Source organism: Lissotriton helveticus, chromosome 10, assembly GCF_964261635.1.
Source record: "Lissotriton helveticus chromosome 10, aLisHel1.1, whole genome shotgun sequence".
In the NCBI taxonomy this organism is placed as follows: domain Eukaryota; kingdom Metazoa; phylum Chordata; class Amphibia; order Caudata; family Salamandridae; genus Lissotriton; species Lissotriton helveticus.
The window spans coordinates 635,811,201-635,831,958 of record NC_136071.1 but is presented as its reverse complement, the minus strand read 5'-3'; the positions used below and the strand labels follow the sequence as shown (position 1 = coordinate 635,831,958).

Genomic DNA, 20,758 nt, shown 5'->3' with positions numbered 1-20,758 from the left:
TGGCCTACCCCCACTGTTCGCGGAAAAGATGACGCCCCTTGCCTCCCTCAGGTCATGGACTTCATCGCAGGGCCCCTGCGCCCCACTGGCGCCTAAACGGACTGAGTGACCCCGCAGCCTGACACACCTCCGGACTACCTCTGGGCAGCGGGGTGGACGGGCTCTGAGACGATTTGATCCTACTCTACTTGCCCGGAACTCCGCTTCCTCCCCTTGTCCTGTAGGAAGTGACATTCCTGGATTCATCCAAACCCTCGGGTAGAGGATGTCCGATACCTGGGACATTGTATGCTGGCCCTGTTGGCCTGTTTTGATTCGATCTCTTTTTTGTGCCTTTCTTCTTTTTTCTCACTTTCCTCTTCCTACTTTACTTTTATACTGCCCCTCTTGCGCCTGCGGTGGGGTGGAGGGGTGGGTTCTGCGGGGGCTGCCGCGCTGGAGGCGAGAAGCGGCTGCCGCTGTGCTGTCTACGGGAGGGTCTGCTACACTGGGTCATGCGCGACTCTACTCCCCCTTAGTGCTATGACAGCGAACATCCCTACACCCTTGAAAGTCCTCTCTCTCAACGTCAAAGGGCTCAACTCCCCCAACAAGCGGCAGCAGGTATGGCGCTACCTCCTACACCACGCCCCTGACATTATCCTCCTCCAGGAGACGCACCTTCTCAGGGGAGACACCAAACGCATGGCCCACCCTAGATACCCTACACAGTTCTGGGCATCCTCTGACACCAAGACAGCGGGGGTGGCAATCCTATGCAGGGCTGGCATTAGGCGGGGATCCGTGAAGCCTTTCAAAAGTGCTGACGGGCGCTTCCTCCGAGCCACGGTACAGCTGGGCCGTGCGCAGTTCACGCTTGGGTGTGTCTACGCTCCCAACCAGTCGCAGGACAAATACCTCCAGACACTCCTGCGGGAGCAGTTCCCATCGGGCGATAGTAATGTGATCCTGGGCGGCGATTTCAATCTTGTTTGGGACCCCGAGCTAGATCGGGCGGGAGCCCTCTTTAATGGAGCGGGAGCAATGTCTTCCACTCTTAAATCACAGCTACGGGACCTGGGACTTGTGGATGTGTGGCGCTACCACAATCCGGGGATCCGGGACTACTCCTTCTATTCACACTCTCATAGGACATACTCCCGAATCGACCATCTTTTCGCCTCCCTTGAGATGGCCCGAGACTCTTTGGCTGCTACTATCTCCGACATCTCCCTGTCAGACCACGCTCACGTGGAGCTCTTACTGCAGGACCCCTTGTCCCACGCCGTTCGTGAACGCCGATGGACGCTCCCCCCGAGGATCCTTCGGGACCCGGACGACGTAGCCAGCATCCGTGACGCCATAGACTCGTACTTCGCCGTTAACGACACCCCTGAACTGCCGTTCCACACGATCTGGGACGCCTTCAAGGCCACCATTCGGGGTCACATCACCTCCCTGGCGGCGGCACGGAGGAGGGAGGAGTTCAAGATGGAAACCGACCTGGCTAGCGAAATCAAGCTTGCGGAGGCCCGAGACCGGACTTCCCCCTCGCGGGCGTCAAAGAGAGCTCTAGCTAACCTACGGGGGCAACTCCGCATCCTGCGCACCAACAAGGCGGAACACTCCCTGCTAGCACTCAAGCAACGATATTACGAGGGTGGGGACAAGGTTGGCCGCCTACTGGCCGGCAGGCTGCGGGCACGTACCGCTAGGGCCCACATCGCCAACGTCAAGCAGCAGGACGGCACTTGCGCCACTGCCGAGAGGGCCAAGCAGGCCGCCTTTGTTGCTTACTATTCCTCCCTATATGCCGAGGAGCCCACCTCCCCGGAGGCCCGGGAGGCCGTCCTCGCAGACTATGGGGGGTCTACCCTGTCCCCGGCATGTGCGGCCTCGCTGGAGAGCCCCTTACAGGAGGAGGAAATAACGGAGGCTGTTAAGGATCTCCCCGTGGGGAAAACCCCGGGGCCAGACGGCCTACCGTTGGCCTTCTATCGTCTGTTCTTGACCCAACTCCGCCCACATCTGTTGCGACTATACAGCTCCTTTTCTGACACCATCGGCCCCTCCCCTGACATGGGTCTGGCGGAAATAGCCCTGATTCCCAAACCTGGGAAAGACCCGGACCTGTGCGCCTCCTACCGCCCCATCGCCCTCCTTAACACTGATCTTAAAATTTACACCAAGGTCTTGGCCAAACGACTTGACCCACACATGCCGGGCCTGGTGAATCCGGACCAGGTGGGATTTATCCGAGACCGCCAGGGAGCCGACAATGTCCGCAGGCTGGCGCACTTGGTGGGAAAGGTGCACCACTGGAAACTACCGGCTTGTCTCCTCTCGCTGGACGCAGAAAAGGCCTTCGACCGGATCGATTGGACCTTCCTGCGGGCGGTCCTCAAGAAACTAGGTCTTGGCCCTATCATGATCTCCAGGTGCATGGCCCCCTACCTAGGACCGCATGCCCGAATTCGGGTCAATGGCCAATTGACATCGCCGCTTTCGGTCCACAGGGGTACGAGACAGGGATGCCCGCTGTCGCCGCTCTTGTTCGCCCTTGCGGTTGAGCCGCTGGCGGAGCTGATTAGGCGTACCCCTGATATTCATGGTGTCCCCCTCGGAGGGCGCACCAATAAGGTAGCACTCTTCGCCGACGACCTGATTCTTACCCTCACGAACCCTCGGGTCTCCTTCCCCGCGGTGCACGAAGCCCTTTCCCTGTTTGAACAGGCGTCCGGCCTTAAAATCAACCATGCCAAGTCCTGGGCGCTTAACCTCACCGTCCCCGACGAGGAGATCTCTTTCCTGCAGGGGGTCACGCCCTATCGCTGGGCGGACAGCCATATTCAGTACCTGGGCCTGGATCTCGCGCCCCATCTTGACTCGTGGTCCTCGAGGAATTGGGCCTCTTGCCGCAAGGAAGTCCTGGCTGACCTGCGCAAATGGAAACCCTTGATGGTCTCCTGGCTGGGGCGGCTCAACGCTGTCAAGATGTCCATCCTTCCCCGCATTCTGTATGTTTTCCAGTGCCTCCCCACCCCGATCCCGATTCACTGCATCAGAAACCTTCAACGCGACCTTACGTCCTTCATATGGGGGGGCAAAAGACCCCGGTTCTCGCAGAAAGTCCTGATGGAACCGAGAGACAGGGGCGGTCTTGCCTGCCCGAATCTCCTCCACTACTATTGGGCATCGCACCTCCGGTACGTGATCGAATGGGGTGCACGCGAAAGCGACAAGCACTGGTTCCACATGGACCGATCGGTCACGGGGCGCACCATATGGGACCTGCCTTGGTTGCCGCGAGTGGCGCGTTCCAGAAGTGCATATCTTGCGGTCCCCACGAGGACGGTTCTTGAGATATGGGACAGGGTGGCAGTGGCCAAGGGTCTCACCACGTTTCCCTCTCCGCATACTCCCATTGCGGGTAACCCGCACTTCCCTCCAGCCGCCCGGACCCGAGCTTTTGAGAGCTGGACGCAAGGCGACTGCAGAGTTGCAGGAGACCTTTTTCTTGGCGGATCGCCTAAAACATGGCTAGACTGCAAGGAGGAATTCAGGCTCCCCCCCACCGCCCACTTACAGTACACGCAGCTGCGCCACTGGACCTCAGGGGAGGACATGTACCAAGCTGCTACTAGGACGTATACCCCCTTTGAGAAGTTGGCACGATCCCTCGGGGGGCTGAAACGGCTCATCTCCCAGATCTACAACATCTTGCAACACCCCACCGCCCCACCTGTACACCCCTATCAGAAACAGTGGCAGTCGGCGACAGGCGCTGACATCACGCCCTCTCAATGGACTCGGCTCTGGAACGACATCCCCAAAACCTACCGCAGCATCCCGCAAAGGGAAAACGCATACAAAATGCTGACGCAATGGTACTACACCCCCCTGCGACTCAGCAAAATGTTCCCCACTACCTCGCCCTTGTGCTGGAGGTGTGGAACTGCGACTGGCGACTTCGTACACATCTGGTGGTCCTGCCCTACCCTAGCTGTCTTTTGGAAGGAGGTCCTCAGTCACATCAAGAAGGTGTTGGGTTTCCCCCTCCCTGAAGAGATTTGCACACTCCTACTGGGCATCCGACCCCCCACACTTAGGGCCCTCACGCGCAGCGACTGGATCCTCACCCTCCACATGCTAGGTGCTGCCAAACAGCTCATTGCCCTGTACTGGAAGCGAACAGAGGCGCCGCCGATAGCATCCTGGTTCGTGCGCCTCTGGCAGATCCTGACTATGGAACTACTCACAGCGCGGATACAATTCAGGGGGGTGCGCTTCAAGGCAGTGTGGGAACCCCTAGTGCGCCACTTGTGCTCGATTAGCTATGCCCGATACATGCCTCCCAGGCTCCGCGCTCTGCAATTGTTCGAGGACGCCCTCATCCCTGCTGACCCCAGCAGACTAGACTCTTAACCGCTAACCCCAACGCCGCTTTGTGCTCTGCACTCCCTGTTTGTTGCCACGGGTGCGCCCCTCTACCTCCACTTCACCTTGTCACTGCTAGCTCCTTTCCTGACTTTACTTCCTTCCTACTTGCCACTCTGGCTTCCACCCCTCTCTGGGGCAGTTAGGTCCCTGTTGGGCCTGTTGAAAATGTGACACCATTGCTATTCCTCACATACGTGCCTACCCCACACAACGGCGCATTGCCAGCTCATGGCCACCTCTTGCTCTGCTCTCCCCTAAGCCACGCGGCCGGCCCCCCCCTCCGGGGGTTGTAGGCAGGGCGCTGTGTTAATAACTCCATCTCCCCTGTTTAGTTCTACCCACTGGCTCTTCCATGCGCGGCCGGCCCCGGAAAGGGGTTGTAGGCTTATCGCTGTGTTCACAATAAAAACAGATTTGAACAAAACATGAATGGAACTGTTATGATGTGTTTGGTTCAACAACATGTTCTCCTATGTAGATGTTTGTGATGGTTATTATAATTTCTTTTTTTTTTCAGGTCTTAACTCCATACTTTTTGCTATTAACATTGACAACAAGGATTTAAATGGACCAACCAAATATGTACCCAAAGTTACAGACCGTCTAAAAGAATCCACGCAAAATGTTACCTCATTGCTTAAGGAATCTACCCAAGGTGTTAGCAGCCTTCTTCGAGAGATAACCACATCCTCTGCCGTCTCAATTCTAATTAAACCGGACCAAATCTCAGACCCACTCCCAGTTGTATCTAGGAGTGCCCCTACAGGTGAGTTTGTTCAGTTATTTTGGCATCCTCTAAAGCAAGCATAACCAATATCAAAATAAGAGCATATTGGGAAGTTTGCATTCTGTGTTCTCCATTTGCAGAATATTAGGAAGGCGAAAAATAAAAGTAATGAGGTTATTTATTTATATTTATTTTTTCTATAGCGCATAGTCCACCCTGGCTTCTTTTTGGTGTGCAAAACAAGGTGTAACAATACCATGTAAATGAAGCATATATAGCAACAAGTACACAGAAGTAATTAAATGATTTGTAATAAAAGGATTAACAAGAAGTAATGACTTGGGCATTTTACGAGTGATGTACAAAAAGAATGTGCAATAAAGATGTATCTGCAGCATTATATGTAACAATTCTGGTACTGCTCTTTAGGGACTTTACTTGAATAGGAGTAGAAGTGTTGATCTGAAATAATTAGAAATGTATTTGTTACACTGGAAATAATAAAAAATGTCATGATGTTTTATTGCTAATCTGCATTAATCCAGTTATTCCTTCCTCGTCCTTGTTCTTATGTACTGAGAAGACCCCATGTTCCTCAAAGCAGAGTGTCTAAACCTAAAGACTGTGGGAGAAGCAGTTCACCACTGGCCAGAGGGTACAGATGTACCATCAACCTTAGAATAAATAACTTGACAGAGTCCTTCCATTCTCACAGAAGAATTAATGGAGAGGGGGTTAGAACAGCAGGCCTCTGAAACTGTTAAAACCGACCTGGTTGGTCTTCATCTGGAGGGAGGTTTAGATTGAAATTAGATAAGGTACTGCCTCCTGAAACTCATCTTTCTGAGCATATTGTACTCTCAGGGCAGAGTCTATGTTAAGGCAATCATCTGCTGAATCATCATATTTCAGGGCAGCCAAGAAAAATCTAGTGAAGATGAAGAGGGAACAGTGAAGTGTAAAGAGCCTGATTGGACAGGAGAAGAAGGTTGTGAACGGTCAGCCCATTGGGGTTCTCTACCACTTCTGTCGAGGTCTTCAATAAGCTCCTCAGTTGTTCTTGAGACAAAGAGATGGGTAAATAAGATGAAGGGCCAGATAAATAGCTTCATCAGCTCCTGCCCTTCTTTTCTTGTAGGAGAGAGATGTGTATTTTCTCGTTGTGCTTCCCCCAAAGAAAAAGGATACACAAATGCAATTTAATGGTTACCTTAAGGTGATCAGAAATCTGCCTGAATGAAAAAAGACCCTCTGTATGAAAGTGTCTTAACAATCCGGCATATCAAAAGGAAACCCAAGCACCCCCCAAGGGAAGGTATAGGGGAGGAGAGACATCTGTCATTGCACTTTGGTCTCCCATGCTGCATGATGGAAACACTAGAACGCCATGGCATTATGACAACCCTCTGAATTGTCTATGTTACAGGTAAGTCAGGCATGTTTAAATGATTAGCTTTTTAGATAGGAAAGACCTTGTGATTGGACAGACCTTCACATATACACATGACCATAATGACACCAGGGCTTGAACCCTTAAGCTTCAGCCTGAGAATCAGAGAACTTACCCACAAGTACTTCCCCAGTGTTTCAGGCGTGGAACATGGGCACAACCGTGATCATAAGTTAATATTTTTGCTTTTCCTGATAATGAGAAGGCATGGTGTCTGGTGGTGTTCCGCAGTGTCTCTCAATAAAATGGGAAGGGATCTGATTTCTCATTGCCTGCCAATTTTCTGCCTCTGCAAATTGGTGGCCAGATACAGTTGGGAAGGAACCGTCTCTACTGATGTGCTGGAAAATTTATTTTCTTCCTGTCTGCTTCGTAGCAAAGATGCCTCTTAGCTGTCATCCTGCACATCGTGGGATTGGTAGGGATTCTTGGACTGCATTTCTGTAGCATTAGCCTAGCTCCACCTCAGTTTAGGATAAAAAATAAAAACGAAAAGAGTGTGTCTCTAAGCATCACCATAAAAAGAGCAGGAACAGAGGTAGAAAACAAAGAAGGCTCCGAACCTGTGGTAGCAAGTGAATCTGTCTGAGGGCAGCCATCAGAAAAAAACAGGAAGTGTGTTTCCTCCAATCAGCAGCTTGGCAGGCTAGATTATAGGTAAAATCCTTCTTTTCGAAGTAATTTTCTCAAGAAAAACAGCTTTCTCGTGGGGTGCTGCAGTAATGGGTAGTATTATCTCAATTGAGCTATGCATGTAGAACCATGGTATGGCATGTAGAATTAGAAGGGATAGTATGTCCTAGGTATATAACTAGTATGTAGAATGTTGACTTCAGATGATGCTGTACTTGACTAGTGCTTGTACCAGTTCTCCATACTGTACGAGGTTGTTCAGTAAAGAAGGAATTTGCACAGCTTACCTGAGTCTGAGATCACTACAGAAATTGGTGATGTTATGTTATGTTACACTGATTTATATAGCGCTCAGCTGCCCCAGCAAAGGGGCGTCCAAGCGCTTTATGGTAGAAGAGCGACTGACTTCAAGGATAGAAACAGAGCATTGGAGCAGACCGGTTTAATTTCGGGGAAATAAGTGGGTTTTGAGAGCCCTTCTAAAGTCCAAAAGATTTTCCGTTCACGTATGTGTGCTGGTAGTGAGTTCCACAATTTAGCTGCCAAGTAGCGGAAGGAGCGTCCTCCCGCTCGGCAGCGCTTGATCCGGGTACCAAGACCAGATGCTGGCCAGCAGAGCGAAGTGCGCGTGTTGGGACATACTGAGTCAGGAGGTTACCTAACATTTTAGGAGTGCCAAGTTTTAAAATTTTGAAGGAAATACAGAGTGTCTTGAACTGAATACGCTGAGCCATGGGGAGCCAGTGAAGTCTCCGGATGGTATCGGAGATAGAGCAGAATCAGGGAAGGCCTACTAAGGCTCTGGCAGCCGCATTCTGGATGCGTTGCATCTGGGCAATCTCAGCTTGGTTGGCTAACAGAAGCAGGGAATAGGCTTAGTCCAGCCGAGAGAGCACCGTGGCCTGGACTATCAACTGTCTTGTGGAAGAATCAAAAAACTTTAAAGTATGTCTAAGGCCTCGTAGAATGCCAAAACAAGTGGCAGCCACTTTTTTAGTCTGATGGCAAAAATTAAGGGAAGAATCTAGCCACACACCCAAGTTTTTAACTTCTAATTTGGGTTCTGGGCCTTTACCCAAAACAGTTGGCCACCAATGATCCCCCCAAAGATCGGCGTTCTTTCCAACCAGAAGGACCTCTGTCTTATTTGCATTTAATTGCAGACAGTTAGCTGACATCCACTGTGCCACAGCAGTAAGGCCACTTCTAAATCTGGAGACATTAGGAGCTGATGCCTCAGTCAAAGCAACCACCAGCTGAGTGTCGTCAGCATATGAGACGATGGTAAGGTCCCACTGTCTGGCGACATCAGCTAGTGGCTGGACATACAGATTAAATAGAGTGGGGCTAAGTGCCGAGCCCTGGGGGACACCCTGTTCAATCAGGTGTACCCAAGATAGAAATGGGGGAGTGGATACACGAAAGGATCTCTCGGCCAGAAAAGATCTGAACCAGGCGAGGGCCACATCGGTAATCCCTGCCTCCTCAAGCCGGTGGAGTAGAATTTTGTAGGAGACAGTGTCAAAGGCGGCACTGAGGTCCAACAGGATCAGTGCCGCCGTTTGACCATTTTCGAGAATATCTCAAAGGTGTTCCGTCATTGCCAAGAGAGCAGTCTCTGTGCTATGACCGGCGCGGAACCCATGTTGCGTTTTGGTAAGAATGTTGTTAGAGCTCAGGGTGTTAGTGAGTATAGTATTAGCATGGGATTCTGCCACCTTCGTTATCCAGGGGAGAAGGGAAATAGGCCTAACGTTCTCAGGCTTTGTGGGGTCCAAACTAGGTTTCTTAAGGATCAGAGAGACCCACGCTTGTTTCCATTTCACTGGGACAATGGCGGATGAAAAGGAGGCATTAATCAGCTGGTGTAGCGGGGTCATACAGGACAGAGAAAATTCTCTGAGCTGCGCAGGCTTGAGAGGTTCGGCTGGAGAGCCGGATTTGATTTTCAGAGCCAACTTATTAAATTCTTCCCAAGAAATCTTGGGGATAGCCGTCAGATTAGAGGTTAAAATAGGCCTAGTAAGAGGAGAGGGACTGGGCGTAACCATAGAAGGAAAAGATTGATAGATTGCCCGTATGTTTTTTAACAAAAAAAGAGGCCAATTTATCACATTGGAGTTGCGACGCAGGTATAAGTGCAGAAGATTTTTTTGTACTGAGATCTTTGAGGATTTTAAAGATGATTTTAGTAGGATTAGAGCTCAATTTGATCTCAGCAGCATAGTACTCTGCTCTAACCCTACATACAGCTCTGTGGTATGTTTTAAGTTCGGCTAGATAGCGCACTTTGTGTTCAGGGGCGTAGTCTTTCCTCCATTTGCGCTTAAGTTTTTTACAAGCCTTCTTCAGAGGAATCAAGGAGTCATTATACCAGGGATTAGAGTTTAGTGTACGACCTCTAACCCAGGTTTCCGGAATAAGGGTGTTGAGAGCCCTAATAATCCAGGCGCAGAAAGAGTCATATCCCATTTCGACATCAGTAAAAGGGCCTAACAGGTCGGCTTCTAAAAGTGCGTGAAAGTCTTCCAGTCGAAGCTTACGCCACGGTCTTTTAAATAGCGAGCGTTGAGTATTGTCCTGTGGAGACAGAGATATGGAAATTATCATTTCGACTAAGTGATGATCAGACCAGCCCATAGGAGTAGGTGTCGACGTAATGGATCTCTCAATATTAGTAAAAATGGGATCCAGCAGATGACCTCCTATATGTGTAGGGCCTTTAACTTTTTGATGTTTTTGAAATGAGGCGAAGTCGGCAAGCATGGTGCGGATCGTCTGATCCTGGTCTAGGTCAAAGTGGAAGTTAAGATCGCCAAAGATGTTAAAGTTGGCCGACTCCACAGCAAATGCTCCAACAGTTTCTAAAAGGGTAGTATTAAAACCAGGGGCAGGTCTGGGAGGTCTATATATTAAGAGGCCAGAAAGTGAGAAGTGAGTGCTCACGGCGATATTAAAATGGGCACATTCGCATCCTTCCATTTGGATTTCCTCAAAGAGGCAGAGATAAGTCGACCTGGTAATAACAGCGATGCCGCCTCCCCTTTTCGCTCTGTTAACCAGAGAGATCGAGTAATCAGGGGGTAGCGCCAAATTCGATATAGCCGTCATATCGTCGCTTAGCCAAGTCTCGGTCAAAAAAAAGATGTCAGTAATCAGATCGTATATTTCTGCATGGTGTTTTGCTAGTGATCTTACATTTAATTGCAGCATTTTTAGCCGCTGTTGAGGAGGAGAGGGGTAGGGGGTGAAACTAATGTCATAGGTTTAGAGAGTACAAACGTGCCACACGGACAGCATAACGGGCCGCTCAAGGGATGAAGCAGTGACTTGTTACACTGGTAGGGTTGAGGTCGCAGCTTTAACAATGCCTCTCTGGAGTAGGAATGCTTATCTGGCCAATTTTGACCAGCATACCTGGCGAGAGGCGACGTACTGGCGCGGACGGGCGCAGACGGGCTTGCCTTTGGCGCGCCTTCGGCACGCCGCCGGCGCGCCCGCTGCACGCGTCCGCTGCGCTCCTGCTCCATGTTGGAATAAATTGATGGCGGGGGGCGTACAGCAACTAGAGCGCCGACCAAAATGGCGCGCTCCCGGAAGTGAGTGGTTCCGGTGAAACTCTCTTGACAGTGCCCTCCACAACAATCAGCCACAGGGCTGCGGTGGACCGGGGCGCAAGAGTACGTGGTGAATCAGGTAGGTGTTCAGGGTGATGCAAATATTAAAAACAATGCCGTGTTTAAAAACAAATTCCCTCCACCCACTGAAACAGAGCCCAAATGCAGGAGATAACCTTCACAAAGTTTCCCCGTGTCAGAGCGATCAAGGAGCTGCACAAACAATCAATCTGTCTGTAGCATCTCAGGCTTTATGTAGATACTGCGACGTGCAGCAACTAGAGCGCCGACCAAAATGGCGCGCTCCCGGAAGTGAGTGGTTCCGGTGAAACTCTCTTGACAGTGCCCTCCACAACAATCAGCCTCAGGGCTGCGGTGGACCGGGGCGCAAGAGTACGTGGTGAATCAGATAGGTGTTCAGGGTGATGCAAAGATTAAAAACAATGCCACGTTTAAAAAGAATTCCCTCCACCCACTGAAACAGAGCCCAACTGCAGGAGATAACCGTCACAAAGTTTCCCCCGTGTCAGCGCGATCAAGGAGCTGCACAAACGATGAGTTGAGCAACCACGTGAAACCACAATTTGGCAGTGTTGGCACAACTGGCAGAGGATCCATACTTTATGCATTGTTTGTAAACTTTGATTTGCCTGTAGCTTCTGGTGTGGACTGATTGTACCTCCCCATGGCCCGCATCTCCTGATATAGCCTACTTTTTGGTAAGGCTAATTGTGAAACACATTTAAGATTTGGGGCCTCTTAGCGGTTGTGACTGTTTGGGCATCGCGCGACCCCCGCTTTTGTAATTCGTGACATTGCCTCATGAAGAGAAGCATTCTGTGTCCAAATTCGTGGTGTACCGTGTGAAGACCTGTGTCTTGTGGAAAAAGAAACGCAATAAATATGGCATTTTGGCATGTCAGCGGCGCTGAGAATAAGTACACTGACTGACTCTTACGTCAACACACAGGGTCACAACCCTGGTGTGCCGCCATATTAGTTTCGTGTGAACAGAGCAGAGAGGAAATTTTTCAGCTACTGCTTCAAGTGTTGTTACGGTAACGTTTTATGGATTACATAGAATGATTACTAATCTATTAATGGCATTTATTGGCTTTCAGTGTAGGCAAACAAGTAAGTGCTGGGTTATTCTGTACTGTGTATTTAGTACATTTCATTGCCTAGTTGTGACAGTAGACATTTTCAGTGCCACGTGATTACATAAGATATTTCCTGGGCAAACACTTTATGATTAAATAGGAAACTAATATATTTGCATTATGTCTACAACTGAAGCTTCCCCAGTTACAAGTTCCACTTTGCATTTAAGTTCACCTAAACAATTTCTGTCGTTCCCTGGAGAACCGACCATACAATAGAGTGAGTGGAAAGAATATATGTTTAACTACATAGCCAATTTAGAGAATTTTAATGTATTGTTTAGGTCCAGAAGTTTTGCATATGTACAATCAGCTACAAAAACATGAAAGAAGTTAGGAGATTTGGATGTTTAAAGTGGCCTTGCTGGAATTAGATGAGCATTTGCCCCCCCACAGTTTGTGTAGCTGTGATGAGGCATGGGTTTTTCCAAAGGAAACAAGAAAAGTATGAGCCTTTTGAAGATGATGTGTCTGCTTTGAAACAAATCGCAATTACATGTTGATTTAGGAATCTGCATGATGGGTTAGTGAGGAACCAAATTATTATTTACATGAGAAACAAAGCCATACAGGATAGACTCTGGGTGGAAGGAGAGTTTATGCTTAAGGACATCATGGCAATCGTGAAAAAAGCTGAACTATCTGATCGATGTGCAAAGGTTACTCTGGTGCAAGAAAAGAAAGATGGAGGAGAGACAGTAAATAAAATATCGGATGGTAAAAATGAATACATTCAAAATGCATTGCCAGCAAAATCAGCCTAATGTTTGTAAAGTGGTTTAGTGGGGCATTTTGTGAGAGTGTGCAAATGCAAAGAAAAAAATAAATGTAATAGCAAAGTAGCATGTGTGAAAGAGAGTGATGAGGAAGGTTCTTCATCAGACGTGATAACATTTTTCCAGGAGAATATTTTGATCATGGCATCCACACTCGCATGCAAATATCGCATATGCATGGTGTGTATGATTCCCTTTCTATGAAAAAGTACATAAAATATCCACTTGAATAAAATATTTTATTTTTTTCACAGGTATTTGAGAACACCAGCGTTAGGGCGACCTAGGTCAACCTCTAACCTAACATAGTGGCAATATCTAAAGTCATATCGGCAAGACAGGAGACCGATTCTCGTTCTGAAGACTGCTGTGGACTCATTAGAGCCAATGGCAATAACATGTTGACGACAATAGTGGTGATGGACTTCATTGGCTTCCTGTGATACAGCGGTCTATGTTTAAGACCGGTTGTCTGATTTTTAATGCTCTCCACGAATCAGGACCCAAGTTCATATCCCCCAAGATCTCAAGATACTTGCCCACACGGAATCTTAGATCAGCGACAATGAACATGTTGACTATTCCAAGATTTAAATGAAAGAGAATGGGTGGCTCGCGCTTCTCTGTATTAGGCCCCACACTGTGGAATTCCCTTCCAATCGAAATCAGACTAACCTCAGAATAATCCAGCTTTAGAAAAAAAATTAAGACATGGTTATTCACCCAAGCTTACTGCTAGGGCTTGAAAGATAGCTCTCCTCTACCCTCAGCGCCATGAGACCGTTGGTATACGAGCGCTTTACAAGTCCCATAAACATAAACATAAACATGATATTTTGCCTAATCCCCACATTCCAGCTTTTAATACCAAGTAATACCCTATGATTAAATGTGATTTGGGGTAGTACATTTGTTTTTAAATCACTTTTTGCATGGGCACTCACTTAAAGGATTAGAAGTGCCTCCCTGTTTTCAGGTGTATGCCGGCTCTCTATCACACCGAGTTTTTAGAGAGCGAGGACTGCCTATTATGAATCATGACACCTGGTGGTGTGTGAGAACTGTCCTTCACATTTTTTGAGATGCCCAGCACTGCATCTATATAGTGCTGGTAGGGATACGGTTACGTGACATAAGTGACAATAACTTTGGGGTAGCTTCTACAGTATGTGTATAGTAGGTTTGGAAGCCGGCTCCCTCTGCAGACCCCGTAGCCTCTAGTTCCCTCCCTTGGATATTTCTATGGGTCTTGTGATTGTGTAAAAACCAGAAAACGCCATGATGAAATTCTGAGAAAAGTGTTGAATATTCTCAGGAAAAAAGGGTCATCTATGGAAATTAGCAAAGGCAAAATTGCAGGAAAAAAAGTTACATATCTGGGGCATGAAATCAGTGACAAATGACTCAAACCCTAGGAGAAACTAGTGGAAACAATCAATAAGGCACCGCCACCTAAAAAGAAAGATTATCGCTGCTCGTTTTTAGTTTTAAGTTTGTTGATAAATTCGCTGAAAAAACACATGCGCGCTTTGTTAAAAAAGAAAAGCAGATATGAGTGGTCTCTTCAGTGCCCAAACTCTTTCTTAGAAACTAAGCAAGCTATCAGCTGAGCTCCTACCTTGCAAAGTTTCGACCCCACTACAGAGACTTTTGTTATCTTGAATGCCAGTGGGAAAGGTTTGGGGAATGTGTTCACTCAAAAAAGTGAACAAGGTGCTGAAATTGTTATAGCTTTTGCATCACGATCACTATCACCCACGGAGGAAAAATACTCTGTGATAGAAAGAGAAACTTTGGCCTGTGTTTGGACTCTGGAGAATTTTTACAAATTTCTGTGGGGAAGGAAATTCATTGTAAGAGCAGATCATAAGTCTTTGACAAAGCTTTTAACCACTGAAGGTTTATCAAGGAGCTTCAGCAAGAAATGTGAGATTATCCATGCTCTTACAGGATTTTCTCTATGAAGTCCATTATGTGCCTGGAAAAAAAATATATAACTGCAGATTTCCTAAGCAGGTTATTGCTGCCTCTTAGGGAGGTGGATGATAGTCCATGGAATGATGTATGTGTTACAGGAATGAGGGCAGAAGTTTACCAAAGGGAGAGTGGATGATGTTTTGAAAGGGATAAGGAGAAAATTGTGAATGGTTTGTGAGACTGAGTGAAAGCAGAGCTGCTGGGGGAGATGAAGCCATACTGGGAGGTCAGATATGAGTTGGGAGAAGAAGACATGTTTGTGGTGAGAGGTGATAAAGTGATACTCCCATGTAAAATAAGGGGTAAAATTGTGGCTCTCTGCCATGAGTGGCCTGCAGGAATAGCACGCACCAAACAGAATGCTAAAATAGACCCCAAAACTGAGACGTTGCATGGAGTGTGAGAGGGCTGATAAATCTCAGAAAACTGTCAGTTGAGTTCTCTCGGATGCCCTGATCTACAGTGGGAAGATGTGGCATTTTACATAATGGGACCTATTATCTGGTGTGATGGGTCATATAGGTATATTTTAGTTTTGATAGATTTGTTTTCAAAGTGGCTTGAAGAAGAGGTGGTTGGCAAAGTGGACCCCAAGACAGTAATTAAGTTCTTGGATCAGATATTTTTTAGAGGGTTTTCCAAAATCCTTGCTCACAGACAATGGAGATCAGTTCACGTCTGATGAGATGAAAAAGGTCATTGAGTGTGTGGGGATTACACATAAATTTCCAGCACTTCATCATCCCAGGGGAAATGGCATCCTGGAGAGAGTGAATAGAGTTATTAAGGATATATTGCAGCTAAGGAGCCAAGGAAAGAAGGATTTGGAAATGGAATTGAGAAAGATGGTTTGGACATATAGAGCGACTTCCCATGATTCTGTAGGAGAAAGTCCATTTGGAATAATGAAGGATTGCATGTCACATTCCAAAGCCAATCACGGGTGGATGAAAAGGGGAAGAAAGTAATGTGGGATGCGAAAGAAGCAAAAAAATGCATTTCAGCAGCCCAGGGAAAGAATAAGATATATTTTGATACCAAGCATGAAGTACGTAATGATAAATTGGTGGTAGGACAATGGGTATGTGTAAAATCTGTTAAGAAAGTTGCTAAGGTAAAAAGCAGGTTCAGCAACCCCACGCAGATTATGAAGGTGATGAACAATACTGTGGAGCTGGATTATAGCAGTATTTGTCATATGAGCCGATTTGCAATGGTCAGGGGCAACAGAAATAGTATAGAGAAAAGTGCATACAGCGAAAGTGACCGGAACAACAAATATTGGTGGTTAAATACTGATCCAGCAAGTGGGAATGAAGAAGTTGTGAATCAAGACATGCAAGAAGGGAGTGACATTTGTGTAAGAAGAAAGAAGACACAGATTGATATTAGGAGTGTAATTGCTGTTGCTGAAAATGCTAATCTGAGTGATAATAATCAGAGTGATCGTGTAGAGGGTATGAGGACAAGTACCTTTGGCAGAAACATTAAGAAACCAAGAACTTTAAAGGATCCTGTTTGTAGCCTGTTATTATGTATTGGCGGTTATGTATTTTTTCTTTGTCCTTTTGTATTACAATGTACTTTTAATTTTTTTTATCAAAGGGAACGGATGTGTGGTAATGGGTATTATTATGTCAGAGTAGCTATGTATGCAGAACTATTTCGCGGGGCACGCTGGCCACTGACAGATGACCGCTTGAACCTGATGCTCCATTGCGCTGAAGGCCCTGGGACGAAGTAAGCGAATAATCAGAGGGCTTCAACCACCACGATAGCTCGACTTACTTCTGTCTGGGTAGGGAACACAAAGAGTCATCCTGAGAGCAGTACATGCTTTGTTGAGCATTGGAGAAACAAAGTCTCTCAGCCCTCCGTCACGGGAGGCCCAAGTCCACCATTGATTTTGAAGCAATTAACGTTAGACTGCACAGAGCATTCCCTCGGCGACCGTAGTTGAAACCCCTTCATAAAACGCCAAAGGGAGTATAATGAGGATACCAACTAACTATAGGGGTGAAGGAGTGGTACAATAGTGTTGCTCCATACATTTCAGGCTATTTAACAGTTGATGAGAGAAAGCGACATTCCATTCGATGCCGCACAGTACGACTTAGCACCCTGGACAGCAGCTCTGCAGGTAATCTTGAAGGCATGTGAGTGTTACAGTTAAAATGTAACAGGTTTGACGTTTCATTGTTGCTAGTTGTTCTCTGGAATGAGTTCACAAGGAACAAACAGCTTATCGAAAGAATTTATTGACAGTGAGGCCTGGACTGTGTAATTGTACAAATATAAGATAAAAACAAGCAAAGCCCATAAAAAGTGTTAACCATTGGTTTTCAGGACTGTACGTTTGCATCATTATTTAAAGTCGTTACTTGGTGCTTTCAACTCATTATAACATCACATACGTCTAAGCTTATAAAGGATTTCCTGAATCCCATATTAATGGTAACTGGTTGCATGAAAGGTTTGTGAACGTAAGGTCTAATAACCTTCCAATTACTAATCACAGCCTCTAAGAAGCAGATCTATTTGATTACACAACAGACTTCTTTACTGCGTATTGGATAGTTGTCAGTCGTATCAGTAGTGACTTTCATCAGTTGTGGCTTATCAGCAAACTAAGAGGCTTCCTGGGACATAAGAACATTACTTTTCTCAAGCTGAACTAAAGTGTTAATTTAGTCCTCTTGGCTGTAACACTACGATTGGGGCTCACATTTGTGACCTGGAACCCTTTAACATTCTATGCTAATATCCGGAAGCATAGCAAACGTGAGGGACCTGCTGGCTCCTTAAAATAAACAGATCCAAAAGTGTTTGAGTCGGTTATGATATGTGAGCTTGCTGCAAGGGGGTTTTTACCAATGCATGCTTGATGCTATTGTTTACCACTGCCCCCCTGAAGTTTGCTCAATTATCGCTGGATCGTTATATCTTACAATATCTCTAAACAGAATTTGAATAATATGATAATATGGATTGAACTTCTTACGGATATGCCAAACCTCGATATAGCAATAGCCATTGCAAAGTATTTGATGGTGTTAAAAAGGTCGTTCTTGGAAAAAGAAATGGATGGTTGAAAGTTAGGTCAGACGTTAGGTGGGCTATTGATCTTAAATTACTTTTATCTTGAAATACTAGTTTTAAGAAATATATTTCAGAATAGATTCTTAGCGATTTTTGAATATTATGAGTATTATTTTATATATGCTGTATTGTGTAACTGTAAGGATGAAGGCGGGAATCAGTTTATTACAACGGTGCTGTTGAAGATTTGTATTGCAATGCTTTTAAATATTTATTGTATCATGTTATTTGCTGTTTAAAGACCTATGGTCTAAATAAACGTATTTCTAAACTGAAACTGATACTATCAAAACATTAATAACACTACTAAGGAAAAAGATACAGGGCTAGATGGAAGAACTGTATAGAAAGCTAGGGCTACTGAAGAGACATTAAGGTTTTCAATGCATTGAAAAGTCCTGCTCAGAGTATTATTGAACATTGCTGTACAGACCATGAATACTCCTTTTCACTCAACAGTTATTAAAAGAGAAAACCAGAAGCAGCAGAAACTGCCAACACCAGGGGCTGGAATAGTGATTCAATCGAATTATTGAACATCCGTAATTAGTTCAGTTCCATGTCAGGAACTTGATAGACCTATCAGCGCCAACGGAAACTGACGCCTGACGTTTTGGCTCTAGGTGCTTGCAACCAAATACAATCTGCCTATAATTCATAATGTTGAATACCCCTTTGCATCCAGGCAACTGCACATCTGTATTATCGGCTAAGCACATGAAGCATTCTTTCCTAATGAGCCTGAACACTGCAGAAATACCCTGGTAACCTACCAATTTAAATCCTCCCAGGAACAGGTGGACATCACCAAAGAAGCCTGAACTGAACTATGCCACCTCAGGCTTCCCAACTGAGAGGAAGAGGTGCAGACTAGCCGTACTGGGATGTCTTCCATTACCAAGGATAGAATACAGAAAGGTCCACGATGGTGTCTGGGAAATCAGTGAGACTGCTGCTTATCACAGAAGCGGTCTATCAAAATAAATCAAGAAACAAAATCTGCACCCTCTTCAGAGTTCACAATGTACCTGATCCTGAAAGAGATCATTTCGGTGGGTCATAGGCTGGAGACAATGGGCGTGAACATTACTGATCTTACCACCGATACAAAGTCGATTTGTGCTGAGATTGTTGTTTTCCAAGACAAGGTAGAGAAGCTAGATCTCAGTTTGCCCTCTCCTTAGTCCGTGGTCGAGCTCCAACTGGACAGAGACCTGGAAATCCGCGCTTTGCATATCAAAGTTGTGGACCTTGAGAACCGAAGCCTTAGGGATAACATACGCTTTCTCTGAATCCCTGACAAAGCAGAAGGTGCAGATGTTAGAGGCTATCTTCTGGACTTTCTAGCAACTCTACTAGGGACTGACTTTTCACCTCCACTTGAGATACAAAGAGCGCATTGAATAAGACAACGGCGAACCTCAGCCTCATCCGGACCAAGACCAATTATTGCCTGCTTCATGCGGCAAAGGAAACAAGTAATCAGAGAAAGGCTGTTTTCTCCTTGGAACCACTCCTTCGCAAATGGGATAATAAATTTGGCCTCTTCGAACCTGCATGCATGTGGATTACAATGAACGGAAAGTCGAGAAACTTCTTTGATCCAGAGGAGCTGCAAGCATTTTTAGATGGAATGCTTGAAGGGACCATGGACACTTAAATTCCCCTCTGATCTTCTTGCCACGGAAAGGGACCCTCTTGTCCACAGGAGCTCTGAAACACATGCAAAAGGGTCCTTACAGGACCAAAGGTAACGAATACAGCATGCTGAAGAGATAAAACTAACAGCGATGGTTGAACACACACAAGACAGAGGGCGAGATAAGTCACGATCACCACTTAAGCTGAACCCTTCTGATGGCTGGTGTATTCGACGCGAAACCTAGCATGTAGACTGAGTATAATTTACGGCTTATTTGTCACTAATTAAATCATCTTTATCCCTGTCTGTCTTTGACACAATGTTTACTGTAGTTCATTATTAAATATTTGATACCAGGTTTTACTCGGTAGTCTGGCAAAGGCAATCATTCTCTGCCCTCTAACATCTCCTCATATATAAAGACATACACAGTCATGCTCCACATGGTCACACTTTCTACAGATTAGAATACCAAAACAAACAAACAGACGTATATCTCCGCCACATTTTACTGCTTTTATTCCCATTTCCCCTCAAACATACACTGTATGGAGTAAAAACTCACACAGTGCATTGTATTGCCTAATGCTGAGACATAGTATGTCCTATTCCCCTTCAATTGCCTCTCCCCTCAATCTGTAGGCATAAGAACAAAGTATGCTTTTTTCTCTTCCAGGCCATTACTCAATTAAAGTCTGATCTTTAACATTACCTACGCCCTGAATACGTTGTAGTGTTTATCGTCCCATATATATATTTTTTCCCTCAAGATCACTCACTGCACGATCTAACAGATGCGATGGCCTTTTAGGTGTAGACCGGCTGGCTACAGTTAATAGGACACAGCAGTTCTACTACTTGTATAATTGTTTTCTGGTTCACAAAGTATTGTGTTTATTTTTTCATGTTTTTCTCTTTCCTCCCACCACCTTAACTCATCCCTTCCACCTTTTCCTACATTTCATCTGATCTCTGTCACATCACCGCTTTCTCCCTTTATTCAATACTTTTTCTTATTTGCGTATTTGCTTCTCCTTATCTGTTCTGGTCTGCCCTTTCAATAACAACCTGTAGACTGTCAGTAGGATTTGACTAACATTCCTGCGCCTTTATGACCTTCTGACGCTTCCTTTGAAGCTCGTGCTGTCCGTGACCATGAGCACCCCCTTGTGCATTCTTTCAGGGAATATCAGTGATCTTACTCACTACATTAAGCACGAAAAAGTGCTTTCTTATCTCAACTCCAAACATGCTGACA

At 46.2% G+C, this 20,758-nt stretch overlaps 1 protein-coding gene across 2 annotated transcripts in view; it reads left to right on the top strand.

Annotated features, from left to right (window-relative positions):
- SNX29 (sorting nexin 29) overlaps window positions 1-20,758 on the top strand; it is a 1,714,757-nt gene that overhangs the window by 212,756 nt on the left and 1,481,243 nt on the right. For both annotated transcript variants that reach the window (XM_078663166.1, XM_078663167.1), the window contains exon 7: window positions 4,937-5,185. In XM_078663166.1, the coding sequence (XP_078519292.1) occupies window positions 4,937-5,185 (249 nt within the window). The remainder of the gene's footprint in view (window positions 1-4,936; window positions 5,186-20,758) is intronic.